At 37.7% G+C, this 22019-nt stretch overlaps 1 protein-coding gene across 1 annotated transcript; it reads left to right on the top strand.

Moving 5' to 3' along the window:
• The first annotated feature begins 2051 nt into the window (after positions 1 to 2051).
• On the top strand, positions 2052 to 4628 carry LOC101429724 (olfactory receptor 6C4-like). The gene is made up of 2 exons (XM_023587370.3): positions 2052 to 2961; positions 4579 to 4628. The coding sequence occupies exons 1-2, from the start codon at positions 2052 to 2054 to the stop codon at positions 4626 to 4628; spliced, it is 960 nt and encodes a 319-aa protein (XP_023443138.3).
• The last annotated feature ends 17391 nt before the right edge of the window (positions 4629 to 22019 follow it).

The raw sequence follows: 22019 nt of genomic DNA, 5'->3' as shown, positions 1-22019 counted from the left end.
ATGTGATTTTATATTTATAAAACTGAGAGCTTTAATTAAAAATATATATTAATGTCAAAAATTTTAGGTTTACAGAAAATTCATGTAAAATACTGTGTTCCTACATACCTTCCCTGTTACTAACACTTTGAATTAGTGTTATAACTTTGTTACAATTAATGAAAGAATATGATAATTGTAGTATTAACTATAATCCATATTTACATTAGGGTATAGTTTTTCACAATATACCACCCTATTAAGAACACCTTGCATTTGTGTGGTACATTTCTTATGACTCCTGAAAGATCATATTAACTATGAGCATTTTGATAATTGTACTATTAATTATAGCCCATCCTTTACAATAAGGTTCATTTTATTGTACAGACCTATGTTTTATCTTTAATTTTTATTCAGGTACCATATATATGATCTAAATTTTCCCTTTTTTAACTATATTCACACATAAAATTCAGTGCGGTTAATTATATAGATAATATTTTACTACCCTTACCATCATTTATTAGAAAACTTTCAATCACTCTAACAAGAAATTCTGTACATATTAAACCTTAATTGTTATTCCATACCTTTAAGCTGGCCCCTGGTTACTGATATTCTAGATTCTAACACTTTGAATTTGCTTGTCATACTTAGCTCGTATCAATAAGATGATACAAAATTCATCTATTTTTTGATGATTTATTTCACTCAACATAATGTCTTCAAGGTTGATCCATGTTGTTGCATGTATTAGTACTTCATTCACTTTTTTTTTAAGGTTTATTTTTGATGTATTTCTCTCCCCTTCCCACCCCAACCCCTGTTGCCTGCTCTCGTATCCATTTGCTGTGTGTTCTTCAGTGTCTGCTTGCATTCTAATCAGGTGCAGGTGGTACCAGGAATATGTGTATCTTTTTGTTGCATCAGCTCTCCATGTGTGCGGCACCACTGCTGGGCAGGCAGTGCTTTTTGCACAGGGTGGTTCTCCTTGTTGGGCATACTTCTTGCGCGTAGGGCACCCCTCCGTGGAGGACATCCCTGCATGGTATGGCACTCCTTGCATGCAGCAGCACTGTGCATGGGCCAGTTCACCACACAGGCCAGGAGGCCCTGGGTTCAAACCCTGGGCCTTCTATATGGTAGGTGGATGCTCTATCAATTGAGCCACATCTGCTCCCCATTTTTATGGCTTAATAATGTTTCATTGTATGCATCTACCACATTTTATTATCCATTCATTGTTTGATGGGCTTATGGGTTGCTTCCAGCTTTTGGCATATACGAATAATGCTGCTATGAATATTGGTGTGCAAATATTGTTCAACTCTCTACTTTTAATTCTTCTGGGTATAAACATAATTTAGGATTGTCCTGTCATACAGTAATTCTATATTTAGCTCTCTGAGAATTTGCCAAACTGTTTTCCACAATACTTGCTTAGTTTTAAATTCCTGCTAGCAATGGATAAGTGTTCATAGTTTTCCATATTCTCAACTTCGTATTTAAAAAAAAAATAGTAGCCATTCTAATAAGTGTGAAATGTTTTCTCACTGTGGTTTTGCTATGCATATCCCTAATAGATAATAATGCTGAGCATCTTTTCATGGACTTTGTAGACATTTATAAATCCTCTCTGGAAAAATGTCTATTCAAGTCTTTTGTCCATTTTTTTGAATTGGATTTTCTTTTTATTATTGAGTTGTAAATTCTCTTTATATATTCTTTATATTAACCCCTTATTTTGATACGTGGTTTTCAAATATTTTCTCGCATCGAATAAGTTGTCCTCTAACATTCATGAAAAATACTTTGATAAACGTAGTAAATTCTGATGAGGCCCATGTATCTGTTTCTTCTTTTATAGCTTGTGATCTGGGTATAAAGTCTAAGGAGACATTGCCTAATACAGGTCCTGAGGCTATTCCCTGACATGTTTTTCTATAAGCTTTATTATCCTGGTTCCTTTATTTATGTCTTTGGGCCATTTCTGAGATCTTTAATTGTACCTAACCTTTTATTATTATTATTATTTTTTTTTCTCTACCTTAATTTTTCTAAAGTTAATAATGAGGAATCAAACATCAGTGGTAGAATTCATTCTTCTTGGCTTGACAAATGACGTGGAACTTCAAGCTGTACTTTTCTTTTTTCTGCTACTAATGTATGTCTTAAGTGTCTTGGGAAACTTGACCATCATCACTCTGACTCTGCTGGATTATCGCCTCCAGACTCCTATGTACTTTTTCCTCCGAAATTTATCGCTTTTGGAAGTTTCCTTCACCTCCGTTTGTGTTCCCCAAATGCTAGTCAATATTGGAACCGGAGACAAGACGATTTCATTTGCTGGCTGCTTCACTCAGTATTTTTTCGCCATCCTTCTGGGCGCAACTGAATTTTACCTTTTAGCTGCCATGTCCTATGATCGCTACGTTGCTATCTGCAGACCCCTGCATTACACAGCTGTGATGAGCAGGAGACTCTGCATTCAACTTGTCCTGTGTTGCTGGTTCTCTGGTTTCTTAGTTGTCATTGTGCCACATGTGATGACTCTCCAGCTGCCTTTCTGTGCCTCCAACGTCATCAACCATTATTGCTGTGACTACACCATATTGCTACACTTAGCCTGTTCAGACACGCGTTTCATAGAAGTGATTGAATTTGCTCTTGCTGTGGTCACACTCATCTTCACCTTAGCACTAGTCATTCTTTCCTACACGTTCATTATCAGGACAATTCTGAGAATCCCCTCAGCACAACAGAGGAAAAAAGCTTTTTCGACTTGTTCCTCTCACATGATCGTGGTCTCACTTTCTTATGGAAGCTGCATCTTTATGTACGTAAACCCTTCTGTTAAGGATGCAGCGACATTTAATAAGGGAGTGGCTGTGCTCAATACCTCAGTTGCCCCTCTTTTGAACCCCTTCATCTATACCCTAAGGAATAAGCAAGTCAAGATAGCTTTCAAAGATGTGGTTGGTAAGGTAAAGGTTTTTTCAAGAAAGTGAACCTGTTTAAAATCTATCATTAAACAAATAATAAAGAAATGTTTTAAGGACCAAAGTTGTAGTATTGGTAATTTTAAAAACATATTTTATTTCTCTTTAATGCTCCTACTTGAATACTGAAACAGTAAATCCAATTATATTCACAGTAGTTAAATGTGTAGATTTGTGTGTGTGTGTGTGTGTGTGTGTGCTCTACACATGTCAGAAGATATTTCTTTAAATATATCTCACTTTTAAAGGAAAGATAGAAAATTTGGAATTGGGAATTTTACTTCTAATTGCTGTTTACAACACAACTTTTAAATCTCATGCATTGTTACATGATCTTCAATCTCTACATCTGTAACAATAATTAAATTCACTTCATGAACCTGTTAATAGTAATGCATGCAATATATCTCTGCTTGGAAAGAAAGTTTATTCTTTTCATTATTATATTATGATTTAAATGTAGTCTTTTCACAATAAGTATTTAATGAACTCTTAGGCATACACAGTGGTTAAGGTAACATGGACCTTAAGAAGAGAAGTCAATATGTGTTTGTTTCAGCATTGCTTGGAAATAATAAATGATCTCTTGCAAACAAACAAATTCTTTCAGTCAGTCCATCAAAGAGGTAAAGATCTGATCCAAGGCTAAATAATTTAGAAGTATGTCTTTCTAGCTATTCTCTTGCTATTTAACTTTGTGAACTTGTTCTAGTTCTCATTTATTAGGGAATTGTAGTAGATATATTTAACCTTCTTCATGGTGTTAATGATTTTATAGGCTTAAATCACATTCCTTCTCAGTCTTTGAAACTAAACACAAAACTTAAATGTTTATAATCTGATTTTCTGAGGCAGAGTCTCCATCATATTAAAAGCTGCCATTTACTTAACTTTGCTGTGTCAATCTTTCCTGGAATGCATGAGCCATATTTATGGCATGGGTAATTTTAAAATTTAAAGAGACTGTAGATATTTTTTACTGGAAACATTTCATTTTACAAAAGAAAAGACTGAGTCTTAGAGATGTTAAGAAGCTTTACTAAAGCATATGGCTAATTAGAGCCAAATTTACTTCTTGTTTTCTTTTTTAACACATCAACTAATAATGGAAAATCCTTTAGGTATAAGAGATTCTAAAAGAGTACCCTGGGGGACCCATTGAAGATAGATGGTTGACCAAGTAGACTTTGTCTTTATTTCATTAAATAATATATGTACCTTATTTAATATATACAGTCATTATTTCATTAAAAAATGACCTCAATGCTTAACACATAACTTACGTTAGTAAGTTAGTTAGTTACTTTGTTGTTTAGACAGGTAATTGTTTCATAGTTCATTCATTTTTTGTTGTTTCAAACAACATTATCATTATACTAATGATAATCACTTAAAAAAATTCCCACAGCATATGGTGGTTGATCAGTTTCAAAGGAAATATTACCCCTAGCATTTTACTGATGGGTATAATTTCCTTTAAACCACACACCTACACAACAAAAAATACGGAGTCTGTTTAACAACCAATTCAGAAATGGTTTTTGAACACTCAAACCAGCCTTTTATCTTGAAGAAAACTGATAGTTCAAAATTGCAGAAAAGATGATTAACATTGTGTTCTATCAACCTGAACTTTTTGTTAGCTAGAAATTTCATGAGCCCCTGAGTGAGTCTCAAACGAATAAATGATAACTCAAAATAATGAGCCTTTTACATTTTAACTTCAAAATGTTCAGTAAAAACATTAGAATATTGATTAGTTTTAATGTTAAATATTTTCTTATGAGATTTGAAAATCAGCCTCTATATGAAGTGGACAACCGTGTTATTTGGGAGACCAAATGACTAATGTATTCTGTTATCAGAATATTCTGTTAGTACTAATGTTTTTCTTTTATTCCAGAATTTATCTCAAGAGTTCTTAACTTAAAAATATTTTTTAAATTAGAGCAGTTTACAGAAAATCATGCAGAAATCACAGAGTTCCCATATATCCTCTCTTACACACACATTTTCTCTATTAACATTTTGCATTAGTATGGTAACATTGTTACAACTGATGAATTAATATTATTGTAATTATACTAATAAATATAGCCCACAGTTTATATTAGGGTTCACTCTGTATTGTACAGGTCTATGTTTATTTTTTTTGCAACTTATATGCAATTAAAATTTTTCATTTTATCCACTTTCAAATATGTGATTTAATAGTGTTGATTACATCTACAAAGTTGCTTTGTAAAAAGCTCTCAACTTTGACAATATCCTTGCAGATTTGCTGTGCAAAGTCATTTTCTCTGACATGACTCTCTGTAGTCTCCATAATCCTCACTCTTTTTCTGTTCTATTGGAGATAGAAACTTTACTACTACATCAAGGAAGGGACTTTTAAATCCACAGGGTGTCAAGGCAGTAGAAGATGGGAATGTGGGTGATGTATAAACTTCTGTCAATGTTTCCAAAGCTGTATAACTTTGGCTCCAATATATGAATCTTTCATGATGATTTCTTTTCTTTTCTTAATTGGCTTTCAGTAGATATTCTGCTCAAAGATTCTCTGTAGTCTTTGTATATTTTTGTATATTTTATGCATGTGTGTCCTTAAGAAGAACACTTGAAGTATAAGAACCCTCAATTGAAACTGTTTTTTTATGTGAATTTAGTTAAGATTGCTAAAGCGTTTAGTTTTTTCTTAATAGGTCATCTCAATTGTTCTAGTAGGCTAAAAAAATCACTGTATATACTTAAAAAAATAGAGAAATCCCTTTTTATGCTTTGTGGAGCAAGTTGCTATATGGTGTGCCATGGGAACACAGACTCAGGCATGACAGAAAAATGCAACAATTTACTGTTTTATTACCTACATAGCACAGAGGTTCCAAAAGACCAAGGGACAAGATTCCATCATGGCTGGTCTCCAAGGGAGACCAACTGCTTGAGTCAGGGTCAGTGGATGGCAGGTTCATACGCCCCACTTTGCATTGTAGAGGAGAGACCCTGTGCTGTTTGAGGTGGGGTATTTATCTATCTTATTGGATGGCCCCTGCCACTGAGAACTTCTTGCACTGATAATCATCAGGGCTGCTTGTTCCTGGTTTCTAGGTTCAAAATCTGGTCAGGAATTTTTAAAATATATTTTTTATTGAGGTATATCATTCATTCAGAACATACATAAACAACAAGTGTATAGTAAAAGTTGAGAACTTACAAAACAAACATGTATAACATCATGCAGGGGTCCCATACATCACCCTCCACCTAGTCACACCTTTTATTATATCTAATCACTCTCCCTAACCCCTGTGTTAGAAATGTGGAATGGAAACAGACTGAAACATCTGCACACAATAAAAAATGAGAGGGAGAGGGCAGTGGGCATGGAAGAGCTAGAAGCTGACAGCCAAACCTGTTTCTGTGAATTCCCCATCGTCCTTGACTTGACAATCTATAAATTCCTCAATATAATTGCTGTTTTAAATCATAGTTGCTCATTTTGAGCTAGTAGTTGCAAAATTTATTCCTGGTTTGCCTTCAGCATGTGTTTATAGCAGCAAAAATATTTCTCTTTTTTTGTCTTCAGCATCTAGCCTCCAAAAAGGAACATATTATGCATTTATTATTTGTGAGACTCATTGCATACCTTCTACTTCAATATAATCCTTAACCGTAAATGTAAATTTATAGATTGCCATCAATTCCTTGAGATACCTGAAGATGTTGACAAACAGTGTGCCTTGGATAGGGGACACATTTTTTATATGATACCTTCTTTAAGAAGTACACAAAACTTCAGTTTTGGGAATTGCATTGGGAAACTGCATCAACAGAACAGAATCAAATATTTAGGTCATTTATCTGAAGAGAAGAAAAAGCAATAACTCTGGCATTTCCTCTTTCAGAGAAATAAAAACTTAAACTTGGTGGAAACATTACCACCAGCAGTGTCCTTTACTGGAAAAGGTATTAAAAATTTAACTCCCATTTAACTTTAGTTGAAAGTATTTATGTAGTATCACTCATATTCGTATAGCGAATTTAGAAAGCTGATAGAACTGAGAAAATTATTGTTTGTATGTGTTGTTAAACATTATAAAATGTCATTAATGCTTTGATCTCATGCAATAATATTTTTGATAGATATTAAATTTTATTCTTATATCTCATGTTATTGGTTGCATTATGTCATAATGATATAGAGAATTCCTAACCACCATTACTTCAGGATGTGAAAGTATTTGGAAATAATGTCTTTGCAGATGTAGTTACTTAAGATGAGGTCATATTAAAGTTAGGTGGGTTCTTAGTCCAATATGACTATACCCTTATTTTTGATGAGTGCCCCTTTTGCCACCAGTTGGGTCTTGGATATTTCAACTTTAGCTTCCATAGATCTCTCAGGGTAAAGTGTAGCACACAAATATTAATACTTAAAAGCCCCTTGTTGGTCTAGATTTACAGCAAAAGTAGTTCAAATAATTATTAAAATTCACTGAATCTACTTGTCAATTGGAAAGGAGATAGAAGTGAAAGATTCTATGAGTAAATCATGACATCCATCAAACAATAAATTTTGTCAGTTGATAAATGTTCAAAATCTTTGCGTATAAAACAAAAACCTAACAAAGGCTTGAAAAAATGAACTAAGATTTGAAATATCACCCACAGAAGGAAAGATATATTTTAGAGTTTTGAATCCAAATGGTTTAATTTAAAGGGTAAAAAATATATTTTCAGAGTTCATAAAAAAATCATAATCTAGAAAACATAATATCCATAATGTCCAAGACTTAACCTGAAGTTGCTCAACATAGAAAGAACAAGGAAAATACACTCACTCAAGAGAAGAGAAAATCAATAGATGCCAAACTGGAGTTGCACTCAATGTTATATTTAACAGAGAGGAGTTTTAAGGAGATAGTATAACTCTATTCAATGAGGAAAAGAGCAATGGCCTGTGAATGAACAGAGATAGAAAAATTCAGTGGAAAATTAAAAAAATCAAAATAGAACTTACAATTGAAAAAATAACTGAACAAAAGCAACTTGATGGACATAAAAGCAGGAGGAGATGACAGAGGAGTCCATGAGCTTAAAGAAACAAATACAGCCTTAAAGTGTGCAGGCTAAATAGTGGTCCCCAAAGATAGCCATGTCCTGATTCCTGCAATCTGGGACTATCACCTCATATGACAATAGGGACTTGGAATGTAATTAAGTTAAAGATCTTGAAAAGGGGAGTTTATCCTGGTAGATCCTAAATGTAATCTCAAGTGTCCTTAGAAGAGGAAGGCAGTGAGAGACTAGGGTATACAGAGATAGATGTGATGACAGAAGCAAGATGATGGATGACATGAGAAACTGGTTCAAAGTCAAGGAATAAAGGAGGAATAAAGGCAGCCTCCACAAGCCAGATAAAGCAGAGAAATATTCTTCCTTAGGACCTCCAGAATAAATCAGTCCTGCTGACACCTCGACTTTAGCTAATAAAACTGATTTTGATCTTCTGGTCTCCAGAACTGTAAGAGGATTAATTTGCATTGCTTTAAGCAACTAAGTTTTTGGTAATTTGCTATGGCACTCATAGGAGACTCATGCAGGGTTGGAAAAGGATGAAGTAGTGTACTGCAAAACTGGATCTCAAAATTATTTTGCTATGTAAAAGAAGGCACACACAAAGGGCTACAAACTGTATGTAGCAGTTTGGTATGATTATGAATTCCAAAAATAGATATTGGATTATGTTTGTAATCTGATCTGTACCTGGGGATGATTGAGTTATGATACAGGGTGGGAACTCACAGATGAAAGGTATGGCAAAGAACAGAGTTGATCATTTCTGCTGTTGGAGTTTTGATTGGAGTTTGATGCTAAAGACTTTTGATGTTGGAGTTTGATGTTGGAGCTCTGGGAAGTAAGCTCATGGAGGAAAGAGAAGCCAGCCCCAGGAAGAAAGGAAACTTGGACCCAGAGATAAGCAAGCCCCAGGAATGTAGGAACCTGGGAAACCTGAACCCTTGCAGACATTGGCAGCCACCTTGCTCCAAATAGATTTTGGTGAGGAAACTAACTTATGCTTTATGGCCTGGTATGTGTAAGCTCCTACCCCAAATAAATACTCTTTATAAAAACCAAACAATTTCTGGTATTTTGCATCAGCACCCCTTTGACTGACTAATACACTGTATAATTCTATTTGTATATAACTTCTAGGAAATATTAAATATTAAATATAACAAAAGGCATATCTGTGGTCATAGGATGAGGGACAAGGGAGAGATGAACCTCAAATGATATCAGGCCAAATTTTTGGAGATAGAAATATACTATATTACGATAGTGGTGGTGGTTTCATGGGTGCATATTTGAAAATTCATTGAAGTTTATATTTTAAATAGAGTTTATACTACAGTAAAAATGCAGTTCACTGTGCATAAATTACACATGATTGAAGTTGAAGAAAATACTGTTTACAGAGGTAGCATAAACTGTAATGTATAAGAAACAAGTCTAATGCATGCCTTAAAAGAGTTCATTGAGAGAAAAATTATAAAAAATTTATTAATGTATATCTAAGAGAACTGAATATATTACTGAATATACCATATATATGGCAGTATGATGTGTGGGAAAATGTAACTTAAGAGAGTAGGAACAGGATAGAAAAAAGTTGCATCAGGCTGAATTTCCAGGGATGGTTCCACTAAGAAGAGACTATAGATTTGATGTTTTGGTTCAATTAACTAGGAATGGCTATCACAGTTTATTTGATATGTTGACTGAAATATGGATCCAAAGATCAGATGCATTAAGTGAAGTTAAAACTCTAACACTTTTTTAGTGAACTGAAAGGGAAATATTAAAAGACTTAGGTAGATTAGAAAATTAGACTGAATATATCTCATAAATCATACTCATTCACCTCAAGCGAGCTCAGTGACACAATTTCACAGTATCAGTAATTATTAGATTCCTGTAGGGAGCACCAGCAATCTTTAAGATCCATGATCCATGTGGTCTCTGTTATTTCTTGGTCAGAAATACCATGAGGGACTCAAATCTCTAAACACAGGGGAGGTAAAGGAGCCTGTAGCGGGGGGTCAAGTAGCAACACTGAATTGCCAAAGTAGATGTGGCTATTTTAATGGACAGCAGCACCAAAGCAGTCATCAGAATAGTGTGATTTACAGAACTCTATTGAACATTTGCTGGTTGATCATAATGTCCCTATTACTAAAACAGAAGGACAGCGTCCTAAAGATTTGATGTGTTTATGCAGAAACAGATAAGGCAGAGTGAGCAGTATTTTGAATTACCAAAAGAGAAGGCTGTCATCCTCAATTAATTCCCAGCTTGAGTTGTTTCATAGACCTAGAACTCTTGAAAGTAAAGTTAATGAAGCTCCCTTGGCTGGGGATGCTGCCAACAATTTATACGGTTAATCCTCTTCCTGGCCCTTCCCTAAAACACCTGAATCCATTTAAGAGGTGACTTTTCAGGCAAAACTAAATATTGATTTTGAATTTGAATTGTCAGTAATACTTGGGTCATAAAACATCGCTGTGACCTAACTTTCAAAATTCATACTTATGGAGGTTAGTTGATAAATTGTTTTAGCTCAGCTCAATCTCACAGTGGGCCCAGTAAGTCACTAAATAAGTTTGCATTTGGGATAGACCCATTCAACAACTGACATTACCCTATATCGGCTCTTTGAACAGTGGAGTGGGAGCTATTTTGTTAGGAAAGGCCAATACTATTAATAGAGCACTAGACAAAAGAACTACCTATTTCTGCAAATATAGTAAACCCAAAATAATGCATTCTTGGAAGAATTCTTGGAAGAATTACAGCTATTAGTGTCACTGGTATAGGCTTCAAAGATGAAAGTGTGGTGATTATCACTGTATTTCTCTTGAACTCACCATATTGGTGTGTTAAGAGGTAGAGGAATCTTGGAGAGTCACAATGGATTTTTATAAACTTAATCAAGTGTTTACTCTAATTGCAGCTAGTGTTGCAGTGACAAATCAACACATTCCTTGGAACTTGTTAATAAAGCCCATCAGAATCAGCCTGCATTCATTACACATTTTCACAGGCCTATCTCAGTGTCAGTGAAATCTGACCTAACATAATCTAATCCCCTGGTAATCTGGTCACCTTTACCTTCTCTGAGAGAGTACATTGCTCCATTACATGGATGATAGTATGCTGATTGGACCTAGTAAGCAGAAGTGGCAATGTATTTCGGCACATTCGTAAGCCCACATTTATGAGGTAGAGAGTGGGAAATAAATCCAATAAAGAGTCAGAGTCTGCTACCTAAGAGAGATTTCTGGTGGTCCAATGGTGTGGAGCATGTTGAGATCTCCCTTTCAAAGTGGAGTACATGTTTCTGCCTCTGGCCTCTGCTATCACTAAGAAAGAGATGCAATATCTAGTGGGCCTCTGTGGATTTTGGAGACAATGCATACCACATGCTAATTCAACCTATGCGATGTGTGACTGAAAAGCTTCTAGTTTTGAGGGGGTAAATTGGAGAAGGCTCTCGAACAGGCCCCAACTGCCGTGCAAGCTGGTCTGCCACTTGAGACATATGACAAGACATTATGCTTCTTGAAGTCACAGTGAAAGATAGGAATAGTGTTCAGAGACTTTTTGGCAGGTAGCTAGAAGTGAATCATGAATATAGACACTTAGGATTTGGCCAAAGCCCACCCTGCTTTCTTAAGTGCATAACTACTCTGCTTGTAAGAAATAATTTTTGTCTTGCTAGTAGGTCTTAGTAGAGAATGAATGCTTGACAATGAGTCACAAAATCATAATGTGCCCTTACCTGCCCAACATGAACTAGATGTTATCTGACTCATCAAGTTATGAATTTGTGTGTACATAGCAGTAAGCCATCATCAAAAAGAAGTGGTAGCCTTACCCAGTAGTAATTTATTAAATGATCAATGTATGTGCAGAAAAGAATAATCTTATCCAAAACTGACAAATATACTGGGAATGAATTTTCCTTTAATCTCTGTAGGACCTTGCAATGGCAGCAAAAATTTTTTGTTTTCATCTTGTCCTGCTTAATCAAAAGTTCCCCTTTGGACACACCACGTCATCTAGTGCAGCCCTGTTCAGTAGTGTTGCCCCGTTCATAATCACATATAGCAAGGCATGCACCACCATGTGGTTTGGCTAAGAGCCACCTTTTGCTTTTCTGAATATCCCTTGACATTTCTGGCCTTTGTACTGTGTAGTTTACTAGCAAGGCTTGTATCACCACTTGGTTTGGATGATAAGAGCTATCCTCAGCTTCTCCAAACGGCCCTTGGTGCTTCTATATTTTGTGCTATATATTTTAATATTGCCAATTCCAGCCCTCTCCTTTGGGTCACAGCAAAGGGAAAACCCTGGAAGCCAAATGAACTCTTTTCTCCCACATCCCCACTGACTTTCGCAGAAGCCTAAGTTAGGTAAGCCCCAAGTCCTCTGGCTCTGTCATTCTCACCTCTCTTCTCTAGGCCCTTTGGTCTAATAATACTGCACTTTCAACACTCTCAGCTGTCTGTTATCGTGTTTGTGTCTCATCACCTGAAGAATTTACATGTAACATCAAAAACACACCTCAGCCATCATGATTCTCTGAGGGCTTACAAAGAGACTGGGCCATTGAAATAGGACACAACACACCATGAATGATTTACCATTATACATGGTATCCCTTTTAGACTGAGCACATGGGTCCTGAAACAGAAATAGAAACAGGAGTAGTGACGTTTAACATCACTCCTAATGACACACTAAAGAAATTAGTGTTTTCCATCTATACAAACCTGGCTGTGTGAGTTTTGAGATCCTAGATCAAAGAGAAGGTTTTCCACCAGGGGATTTGAGAAGAAAACCATTTAAATTTAGGTTATGGCTGCTACAAAGTTACTTTGGGTTCCTCATTATAATAGACCAGTCAGCATCCTGGATGGAGATTTATCTTTTCTTTTTCCCCCTTAGTTTTTTTTAATCTTTTTTTTAAAGATACATAAAACACACAAAATGTTACATTAAAAAATATGAGGTTCCCATATACCCCAACCACACACCCCCCACTGCTCCAACATCAACAACTCCTTTCCTTAGTGTGATATATTCATTGCATTTGATGAGCACATTTTGGAGCATTGCTACATGGCATGGACTATAGTTTATGTTGTAGTTTACACTATCTTCCAGTCCATTCAGTTGCTTATGGCAGGGCATATAATATCCTGCATCTGTCCCTGCAATACCATTGAGAACACTTCCAAATCCTGAAAATTCCCCAATATCACACCTCCTTTTCCCTCTCCCTACCTTCAGCAACTCCCATGGCCACTGTCTCCACATCAGTGATATAATTTCTTCCATTGCCAGAGTCACAAAAGGTCTAAGGAGAATACCAGTAAGTCCACTACGATCCATATTGTATTCCTCCATCCTGTATACCCTGGGATGGCAATGTCCATTGCACCTCTAAATCGAGAGGAGGCTTAGATCTCACATGGCTGATGGATGGATTTCTTCTGCTTGCAGCTGTAGACTCTCGGTTCCCTCGTATACTGGTTGATGATCCTCACCTCCCTGTTAGCTGACCTGGGTAAGTCAAATGAACCAGAGAGTAGGTGTTATAACTCTGATGAAGTTCAGGGCCCAGCTGGCACATAGACAGTCCAGAGATTCAAGTCTCCTGCACATATACCAATTCCAGTGCCAACCACAGGTTCAGTAAAAGTGACAGAAGAGGCAAGCATAAAGAGGTCATATCTGAGTCTAACTCCATCACACTCAGGAGCACAAATTCCAAAGTAGGGACCACTGGCAAGGTGCCAAACTCCAGAGCCATCTGTCATGATTGTAGGACCTGGTTGTCTCCATAGTCCTCAGGAGCACCCTTACCTGTGGTTGTATTTTCTTTGGTTGTCTCTGAGATCCTGCTGAGATGTGCATAAACGTGACCCCTCTGATGACTTCCCAACTCATTTGGGAATCTCTTAGCCATAACAACTCATTTGTCTTTACCACTTCCCCCTTTTATTCAAAGTTTTTTTTTTCTAGTTGCATCACCAGCTGGTACTTGGTAGTAATCCCTTGGAACCAGAGAGGTTCATCCCCAGGATTAATGTTCCATGCTGGGGGGTAGGTAATGCATACACATGCTGAGTTTGGCTTAGAGAGTGGCCTACATTTGAGCAACATGGAGGCTCTCAGGAAGTAACTCTTAGGTATCCTGCTGCTCTAGGCCTAGTTGAAATTTCAAGTACACAGGCTCATAAGCATAGTCATCAATATCAAAGGCCCAACATTGGACCATCCTTCTTCACTGGTCTTTGCCCTTGTACTTGGGGATTGTTGCTGTTCCACTGGAGAGTGCAACAGAATTTCCCAGCATGTGAACTCAGCCCTCCTTCAGTTGTTGTGTGAAACCCTCCCCACTCTGTCAATCCCCAATGAACATCTGAACATATCTATATACCCTATATGTATGCCCTAGAGAACTCTCTCCCTCCCATGCATCCCCCTTCAATGATACCCCACTCACTTCTCCTCCCCTGATATAGTTGTACCCCTCTGTGATCCAAAATTTCTTCAAAAATGAAATCTAATAAATTGGCAATTTCAATTAATAAGAAAAAGAAATAGCAATGATAGCTTTAAAGATAGGAAAAGGAATACATAATAATTTAGAAAAACTAGAATAAAGTAAAAATAAGTTGGGGTATTAAAAAATGAAAAATGTCATAAAAATTTTTTAAGACATTTTGCTTTTTATCACTGTAATAGGTGTTGCCCAGTATGTACAGTGGAAAGGCAATCTATTCCATTTCTTCCTCAGTGTCTACATCCATTTAAAATGTTTTTATATGTTTTCAAAAAACTTAGTTCACAGTAAAGTCATATATAGAATGCAGGTAACTCTCATATAGCCAACATCAAACACTTTTCCCCTTTCCCCAGCAATGATCTTTTTACATGTGGATGTTATATTTGCTGCAACTGATGTACAGATATTGAAACATAGCTACTAATCATGGTTCCATTATGGTTTACATTATGGTCTAAATTTTAGACAATACAACTTTATAAATTTTTGGTGATATAGCAAGTCCTGTATCCACCATTGCATGATCATGCAGAACACTCCCATTGCACTCCAGTTACCCCCTCTTCCAACTATTCTATTTCTCTCTCTCCCTTCCCTCAGGACCAACAGTGACAACCAAGCTTCACTGCTTGAAGGACAAGATTCATAGATACTTGCAACAATGCTGAGAGCTTGACACACTAGTCTGTCCTCCCCCATTGGGAGCCACCCATACTCTCGAGAGACAGCCTGTCCTCTGTTTGAGAACATCAGGCCTCCCCAGGATGAGGACATAACACCTTCCCACTCATTGTAGGGGTCTTCACCCACTGATATAACACACTATGACATGATGAGCACTCACACATTGCCTAGAAGCTTGCACCAGGTGCACCCTGTGCCAGATGTCCCCTGTCAAACACCTTAACCAGTAACCCTTCCTTATTATGTTTTCTAAAGGGTTTTCTCAACATTATAGTTTGAAGCACACACCTGACAACATCCCATCTTCATTTGTACCCTCCCAACTCTCACCCCAATTCCTTGGATGGACTGACTCATCCTCCCACCCTAGCCTCAAACCTGCAAAGCCCAACCCAATAGTATCCCTAGGCCCCCATCTCATCCCTTCACTGCACAACTACTTACCTCCACTTTATCAAGATTTTGCCTGTGTGGGCGTTGACTCACCTCTCTCCCCTCCCTTGTCAGCCTATATTCCAGTCTCTAGCTCTCTGAGATATCTTTTTTTTTTTTTTAAAGATTTATTTCTATTTATTTAATTCCCCTCCCCTGGTTGTCTGTTTTCTGTGTCTTTTTGCTGCATCTTGTTTCTTTGTCCGCCTCTGTTGTCGTCAGCAGCACGGGAAGTGTGGGCGGCGCCATTCCTCGGCAGGCTGCTCCCTCCTTCGCGCTGGGCGGCTCTCCTTATGGGTGCACTCCTTGCGCGTGGGGCTCCCCTATGAGGGGGACACCCCTGTGTAGCACGGCACTCCTTGCGCGCATCAGCACTGCGCATGGGCCAGCTCCACACGGGTCAAGGAGGCCCGGGGCTTGAACCGCGGACCTCCCATGGGGTAGACGGACGCCCTAACCACTGGGCCAAAGTCCGTTTCCCTCTCTGAGATATCTTGATTGCTTAATTCATATTGGAGAAGTCATGTAGTATTTGTCCTTCAATGCCTGGCTTGCTTCACTCAACATAAGGTACTCAAGATTCATCTGTGTTATCCTATGTGTTTGTACTGTATTCCTTCTTACAGCTGTGTAGCATTCCATTGTACATTTTTTTTTATCCATTCATCTGCTGATGGGCACTTGGGTTGCTTCCAACTTTTGGCAATAGTGAATATTGTTGCTATGAACATTGATGTGCATATATAGGTTCATGCCTTATTTTCAGTTCTTCTTGGTACATACCCAGCAGTGGAATTGCTGGGTCATATGACAAATCTATAGCTAGTTTTTTGACGAATCACCAAACTGATCTCCACAATGACTGGGTCCTTCTACATTCCCACCAGCAGTGGATGAGGTTCCCATTCCTCCACATCCTCTCCAAAACTTGTAGTCCACTGTTTCTTTAATAGTCCCCAGTCTAATGGGTCTAAGATGATATCTCATTGTAGTTTTGATTTGCATTTCCCTAATAGATAGTGATGTTGAGCATCTTTTCATGTGCTTTTTAACCATTTGTACTTCTTCTTTGAAGTATCTGTTCAAATCTCTTGCTCATTTTTAAATGGGTTACCTTTTTATTTTCAAGATACAGGATTTCATTATATATGGTGTGAGGGCAAGCATGCAAAAGTTTGGCTCTCAGAACTGGCCGCCTCCGAGGTCTGAGGCACAAAATACGCCTCCCTTGGTTGGCCCCTCGGGACGAGGTATGCACCTACGCCTCCCCGCAGGGGAAACTCATGCAAGCCCCCTCACACCACCTCCGTCTGGGCCAATCTCAGGGCCTCCTACCTCGTAAAGACACGCCTGCTCTCTTCCACCTATCAGCGAGCTATCCAGCTCAGCCCTCTCAAATTTAAGCTCTCCCTAGTAACTACTGACCAGCCTAGTAGACGAGTTCTGCTTCTATGCCCTTATAAGGTAACAACAGCTAATCTAGCCTATCAGAACCCAATCACACTCCACCAATCCCCTCTCTTCATACTCTATAAAACTGCTTGTACTTCCTCAATAAAGTAGACCTGCGCCATCCGCCTCGTCTCCGCAGTTGTCCTTCAAGTCACTGTGCGTCCTCTCATGCCTCCCCACCCCGAGCCCCCCTGTCTAGAGAAGCGGGGGCTCCTCACCTCAATGGTGGTTATTAGGTTCCTATCAGATAATATGGTTACCAAATATTTTCTTCTATTGGGTTAGCTCTCTTTTCAGTATCTTGATAAAGTCTTTTGAGGTGCAAAAGGCTTTAATTTTGAGGAGGTCCCATTTATCTATTTTCCCTTTCACTGTTCATGCTTTGGGTGTGAAATTCATGAAGCCATTTCCTATTACATTTTTTTCCAATCTGTTTATGTTGTGCATTACATTGATAACTTTTCTTATGTTGAACCAACTTTGCATACCTGGATAAAACCCACTTGGTCATGATGTATAATTCATTTGACATGTTGTTGAATACAATTAGCAAGGATTTTGTCAAGGATTTTAACATCTAGGTTCATGAGAGTGACTGGTTTATAAATTTCCCTTTTTGTTATGTCTTTGTTTGGCTTTGGTATTAGGGTAATATTGACATCATATAATGAGTTAGGCAATGTTCCTTCTATTTTGAATTTTTGGAAGAGTTTAAGCAAGATTGGTGTTAGTTCTTTTTGGAATGTCTGTGAAGCTGTCTGGCCCAGGGCTCTTTTTAGTTGGAAGGTTTTTAATGACTGGTTCTATCTCTTTACTTGTGATTAGTTTGTTGAGCTCATCAATTTCTTCTTTCATCAATGTAAGCTGCTTATGTGTTTCTAGGAATTTGTCCAATTCCTGTAAATTGTCCTTCTTGTTGGCATATAGATTTTCAAAGTATCCTCTTGTGATAGTCTTTATTTCTGGAGGTCAGTGGTGATATTCCCTTTCTCATTTCTTATATTGTGTATGTGCATCTTCTCTCTTTTTTTCTTTGCTAGTTTAGCTAAGGGTTTGTCAATTTTATTGGTCTTCTCAAAGAACCAGCTCTTTGTTTTATCTTTTCTAGTGCTTTCTTATTTTCTATTTCATTTAGTTCTGCTCTGATCTTTGTTATTTCTTTCTTTCTTCTTCCTTTGGGGTTAGTGTGTTGTTTTTTCTACTTATTCTTCCATGTGTGCAGTTAGTTCTTCAATTTTAGCTCTTTCTTCTTTTTTGATCTATGAATTTATGGCTATGAATTTCCCTCTCAGTACAGCTTTTTCTGTATCCCATAAGTTTTGGTATGTTGTGTTATCATTTTCATTAGTTTCAAGGTAGTTACTGATTTCTTTTGAGATTTCCTCCTTGACCCACTGTTTGCCTAAGAGTGTGTTGCTTAACTTCTATATCTTTGTGCCCAATCTGAGTCTGTGGCTCTTGCAGATTTTCAGCTTCATTCTACTTTGGTCAGAGAAATTATTTTGTACAATTTCAATCTTTCTGAAATCATTGAGACTTTCTCTGTGGCCCAGCATGTGGTCTCCCTTGGAGAATGATCCTTGTGCATTTGAGAAAAATGTATATCCTGCTATATTTGGGTGTATTGATCTGTATACGTCTATTAGGTCCAATTCTGCTAATATATTATTTGAAGTCTTTGTTTCTTTATTGATTCTCTATTGAGATGTCCTGTCCAAAGGTGATAATGATTATTAAAGTCCCCCACTATAATTGTAAAGGCATCTATTTCTTTACTTAGTTTTTCCAGTGTTCACATCATGTATTTAATGCACCCTGGTTAGGGGAATAAATGTTTATGATTGTTCTTTCTTCTTGAAAGATTGTCCATTTTAATAATATATAGTGTCCATCTTTGTCTCTCACAATAGTTTGTGCATTTAAAGTCTATTTTTTCCAATATTAGTATAGCTACTTCTGCCCTTCTTTGGTTATTGTTTGCTTATAAGAATGTTTTCCAACTGTTCACTTTCAACCTCCTTGAATTCCTGGGTCTAAGGTGGGTTTCTTGTATGCAATTTATAGATGGGTCATATTTCCTTATTCATTCTGCCAATCTGTGTCTCCTGACAGGTGAGTTTAATCTATTGACATTCAGTGTTATTACTCTCAAGGAATTACTTACATTAGCCATATTTTCCTTGGATTTTTGTATGTCATATGTTGTTTTTATTTCTCTTTTTGTCTTTTTAGTTCTTACACTCTCCTCCAACTCTGTCCTTTTTCCTTCTTTCCTCCTGCAGAACTCCCTTTAGTATTTCTTGATGGGCAGGTTTCTTGTTGGCATACACTCTTAGTTTCTGTTTATCTGTGAATATTTTGAACTCTCCATCATTTTTGAATGCCAGCTTTGCTGGAGAGAGTATTCTTGGCTGGAAATTTTTTTAGTACCTTGACTATGTCATACAACCGCCTTCTTGGCTCCATGGTTTCAGATGAGAAGTCAGCCCTTAATCTTATTGAGTTTCTCTTGTATGTGATGGTGCTTTTTTCTCTTGTTGCCTTCAGTATTTTTTTCTTTATCTTGAACCTTGGATAATTTGACAAGTATATGTCTTTGGGTAGGCCTGTTGGGATTTATATTCTTTTGGGTGAGTTGTGCTTCTGGGACATGTACATCTATCTCCCTCAATAGGTTTGGTTTAAAGGAGGTTGGGGGGAGAGGAAGGTTGAAAGCTGACACCTACATGGGTGAAATATATGGTAAGCTGAAAGTAAGTATTTGTACAGGGAAGGGATAAAATGGGAGTATAGTGATACATTTGGATGGCGCTTTGAGGGTTTGAGGGGAGCTAGGGATGGAAGGATCAGTCAGATGGCCCAAGAAATTGGGGGTAGGGTGGGGGAATATTTGGACTTAGGAGATTGTCAGATATGTGGTTGAAACTATAACATTGAGAAAACTCATTAGAAAACATAATAAGGAAGTTTACCTGTTTAAGATGTTAAAGGGCAGACATTTGACACAGGGCAGGCTTCTAGGGAGTGTGTGAGTGCTCATTCTGTCATAGGGGGTTATATCATTGGGTGGAGACCCATACAATGAGTGTGAAGGTGTACCCACATCTTGGGGAAGATTGATGTTCTCAAACAGAGGGAATTGTGCCTCTCGAGAGAATTGGTGGCTCCCAATGTGTTAAGGCAGTTAAGTATGCCAAGTCCTCAACATTGTTGCAAGTATCTGTGAATATGATCTTTCACATAGTGAAGATTGATTGTCACTGTGGCGCTGTGGAGAGGGGGAGAGAAGTAATGAATAGGTGGAATCAGGGTAATTGTGGGGTAATGGAAGTGTTCCTCAAGATCATGCAATGATGGACATAGGACATGTAAAATTACACCAAAAATGTATAAAAGTCCATAGACTAAAATGTAAATGATAATATAAAACATAAGATAACTAAAAATTTAGAAAATTGTATATTCTAAAACATAAACCATAAAGTAAACCAAAACTGAACTCTGGTTGAAAGCTGTTTCAATATCTGTACCTCAGCTGCAGCAAATATAATATTAACATGTAAAAATATCATTGCTGGGGAAGGGACAAAGTGTTTGATGTTGGGTATGTGGGAGTACCTTTTATGGTATATGTGAATTACTGTGATCTAAAAGTTTTGTGAAAACAAAACTAATAATCAGGAAAAAAAAAAGAAAGGATATATAGACACTGAGGAGGAAATGGAAGAAATTGCCTTGCCACTGTACATACAGGGCTACACCTATTGCAGTGATGAAAGGCAAAACATCAGAAACAAAGCTTTTTAGGAAGTGGACTTGGCCCAGTGGTTAGGGCGTCCATCTGCCACATGGGAGGTCCGCCGTTCAAACCCTGGGCCTCCTTGACCCATATGGAGCTGGCCCATGCGCAGTGCTGATGTGCGCAAGGAATGCCATGCCATGCACAAGGAGTGCATCCCATAAGGAGAGCCACCCAGCATGAAAGAAAGTGCAGCCTGCCCAGGAATGGTGCTGCATACATGGAGAAATGACATGGCAAGATGACACAACAAAAAAAGAAACACAGATTCCCATGCCGTTGACAACAACAGCAGCAGACAAAGAAGAAGACACAGAAAATAGACACAGAGAACAGACAACTGGGGTGGAGGGTGGAGGGCAGGGGGGAAGGGGAGAGAAATAAATAAATAAATAAATAGATATTTTTAAAAAACAAAGCTTTTTCATTTTTTCATTTTCTGATACCCCAATTTATTTTTATGTTATTTAATTTTTCTAAATTATTATGTATTCTATATCTAAGCTTTAAACCCATCACTATATTCCACTTTACTATTAATGGAAACTGGCAATGTATTAGGCTTCATTTTTTAAGAAGTTTTGAACCACAGAGAGGTTCAACTATGGCAGGGGAGGAACATTGGGATGGGGTGTTATTGATGGGGGGCACATGGTTGGGGGGGGGAATTCTCCAGGGCATGTATAAAGGGTACATAAAAATGTTTGGATATTTTCATAGTGGTTACAGTAAAAAATGACAACTGAGGGAGTGCTGAGTTCCTAGCCAGGGGAGCTCTATCACATTCCCCAACAGAACAGCCACAGTCCCCCAAGTACAATGGCAATCAATAAAGAAGGATGGTCCAACAAAGAGCCCTTGATACTGAAGACTATGCTTATGAGCCTGTGCGCCTGAAATGTGAACTAGGCCTAGAGCTTCAGGGTGACTAAGAGTTACCTCCTGAGAGCCTCCATGTTACTCAAATGTGATCACTCTCTAAGCCAAATTCAGCATGTAAATGCATTACCTTCCCTCCAACGTTGAACATGACTCC

The sequence above is a fragment of the Dasypus novemcinctus genome, chromosome 12 (genome assembly GCF_030445035.2).
Source record: "Dasypus novemcinctus isolate mDasNov1 chromosome 12, mDasNov1.1.hap2, whole genome shotgun sequence".
Classification (NCBI taxonomy): domain Eukaryota; kingdom Metazoa; phylum Chordata; class Mammalia; order Cingulata; family Dasypodidae; genus Dasypus; species Dasypus novemcinctus.
Note: the sequence above shows the minus strand (reverse complement) of the source record. Positions and strands in the feature narration are given on the sequence as shown.

Excerpts from the sequence above, each read along its gene's own strand:
- LOC101429724 (XM_023587370.3), top strand. The coding sequence starts at position 2,052 with ATGAGGAATCAAACATCAGTGGTAGAATTCATTCTTCTTGGCTTGACA. Across the intron at positions 2,962-4,578 it reads AGCTTTCAAAGATGTGGTTG|AAAAGATGATTAACATTGTG; the intron begins GTAAGGTAAAGG and ends TCAAAATTGCAG.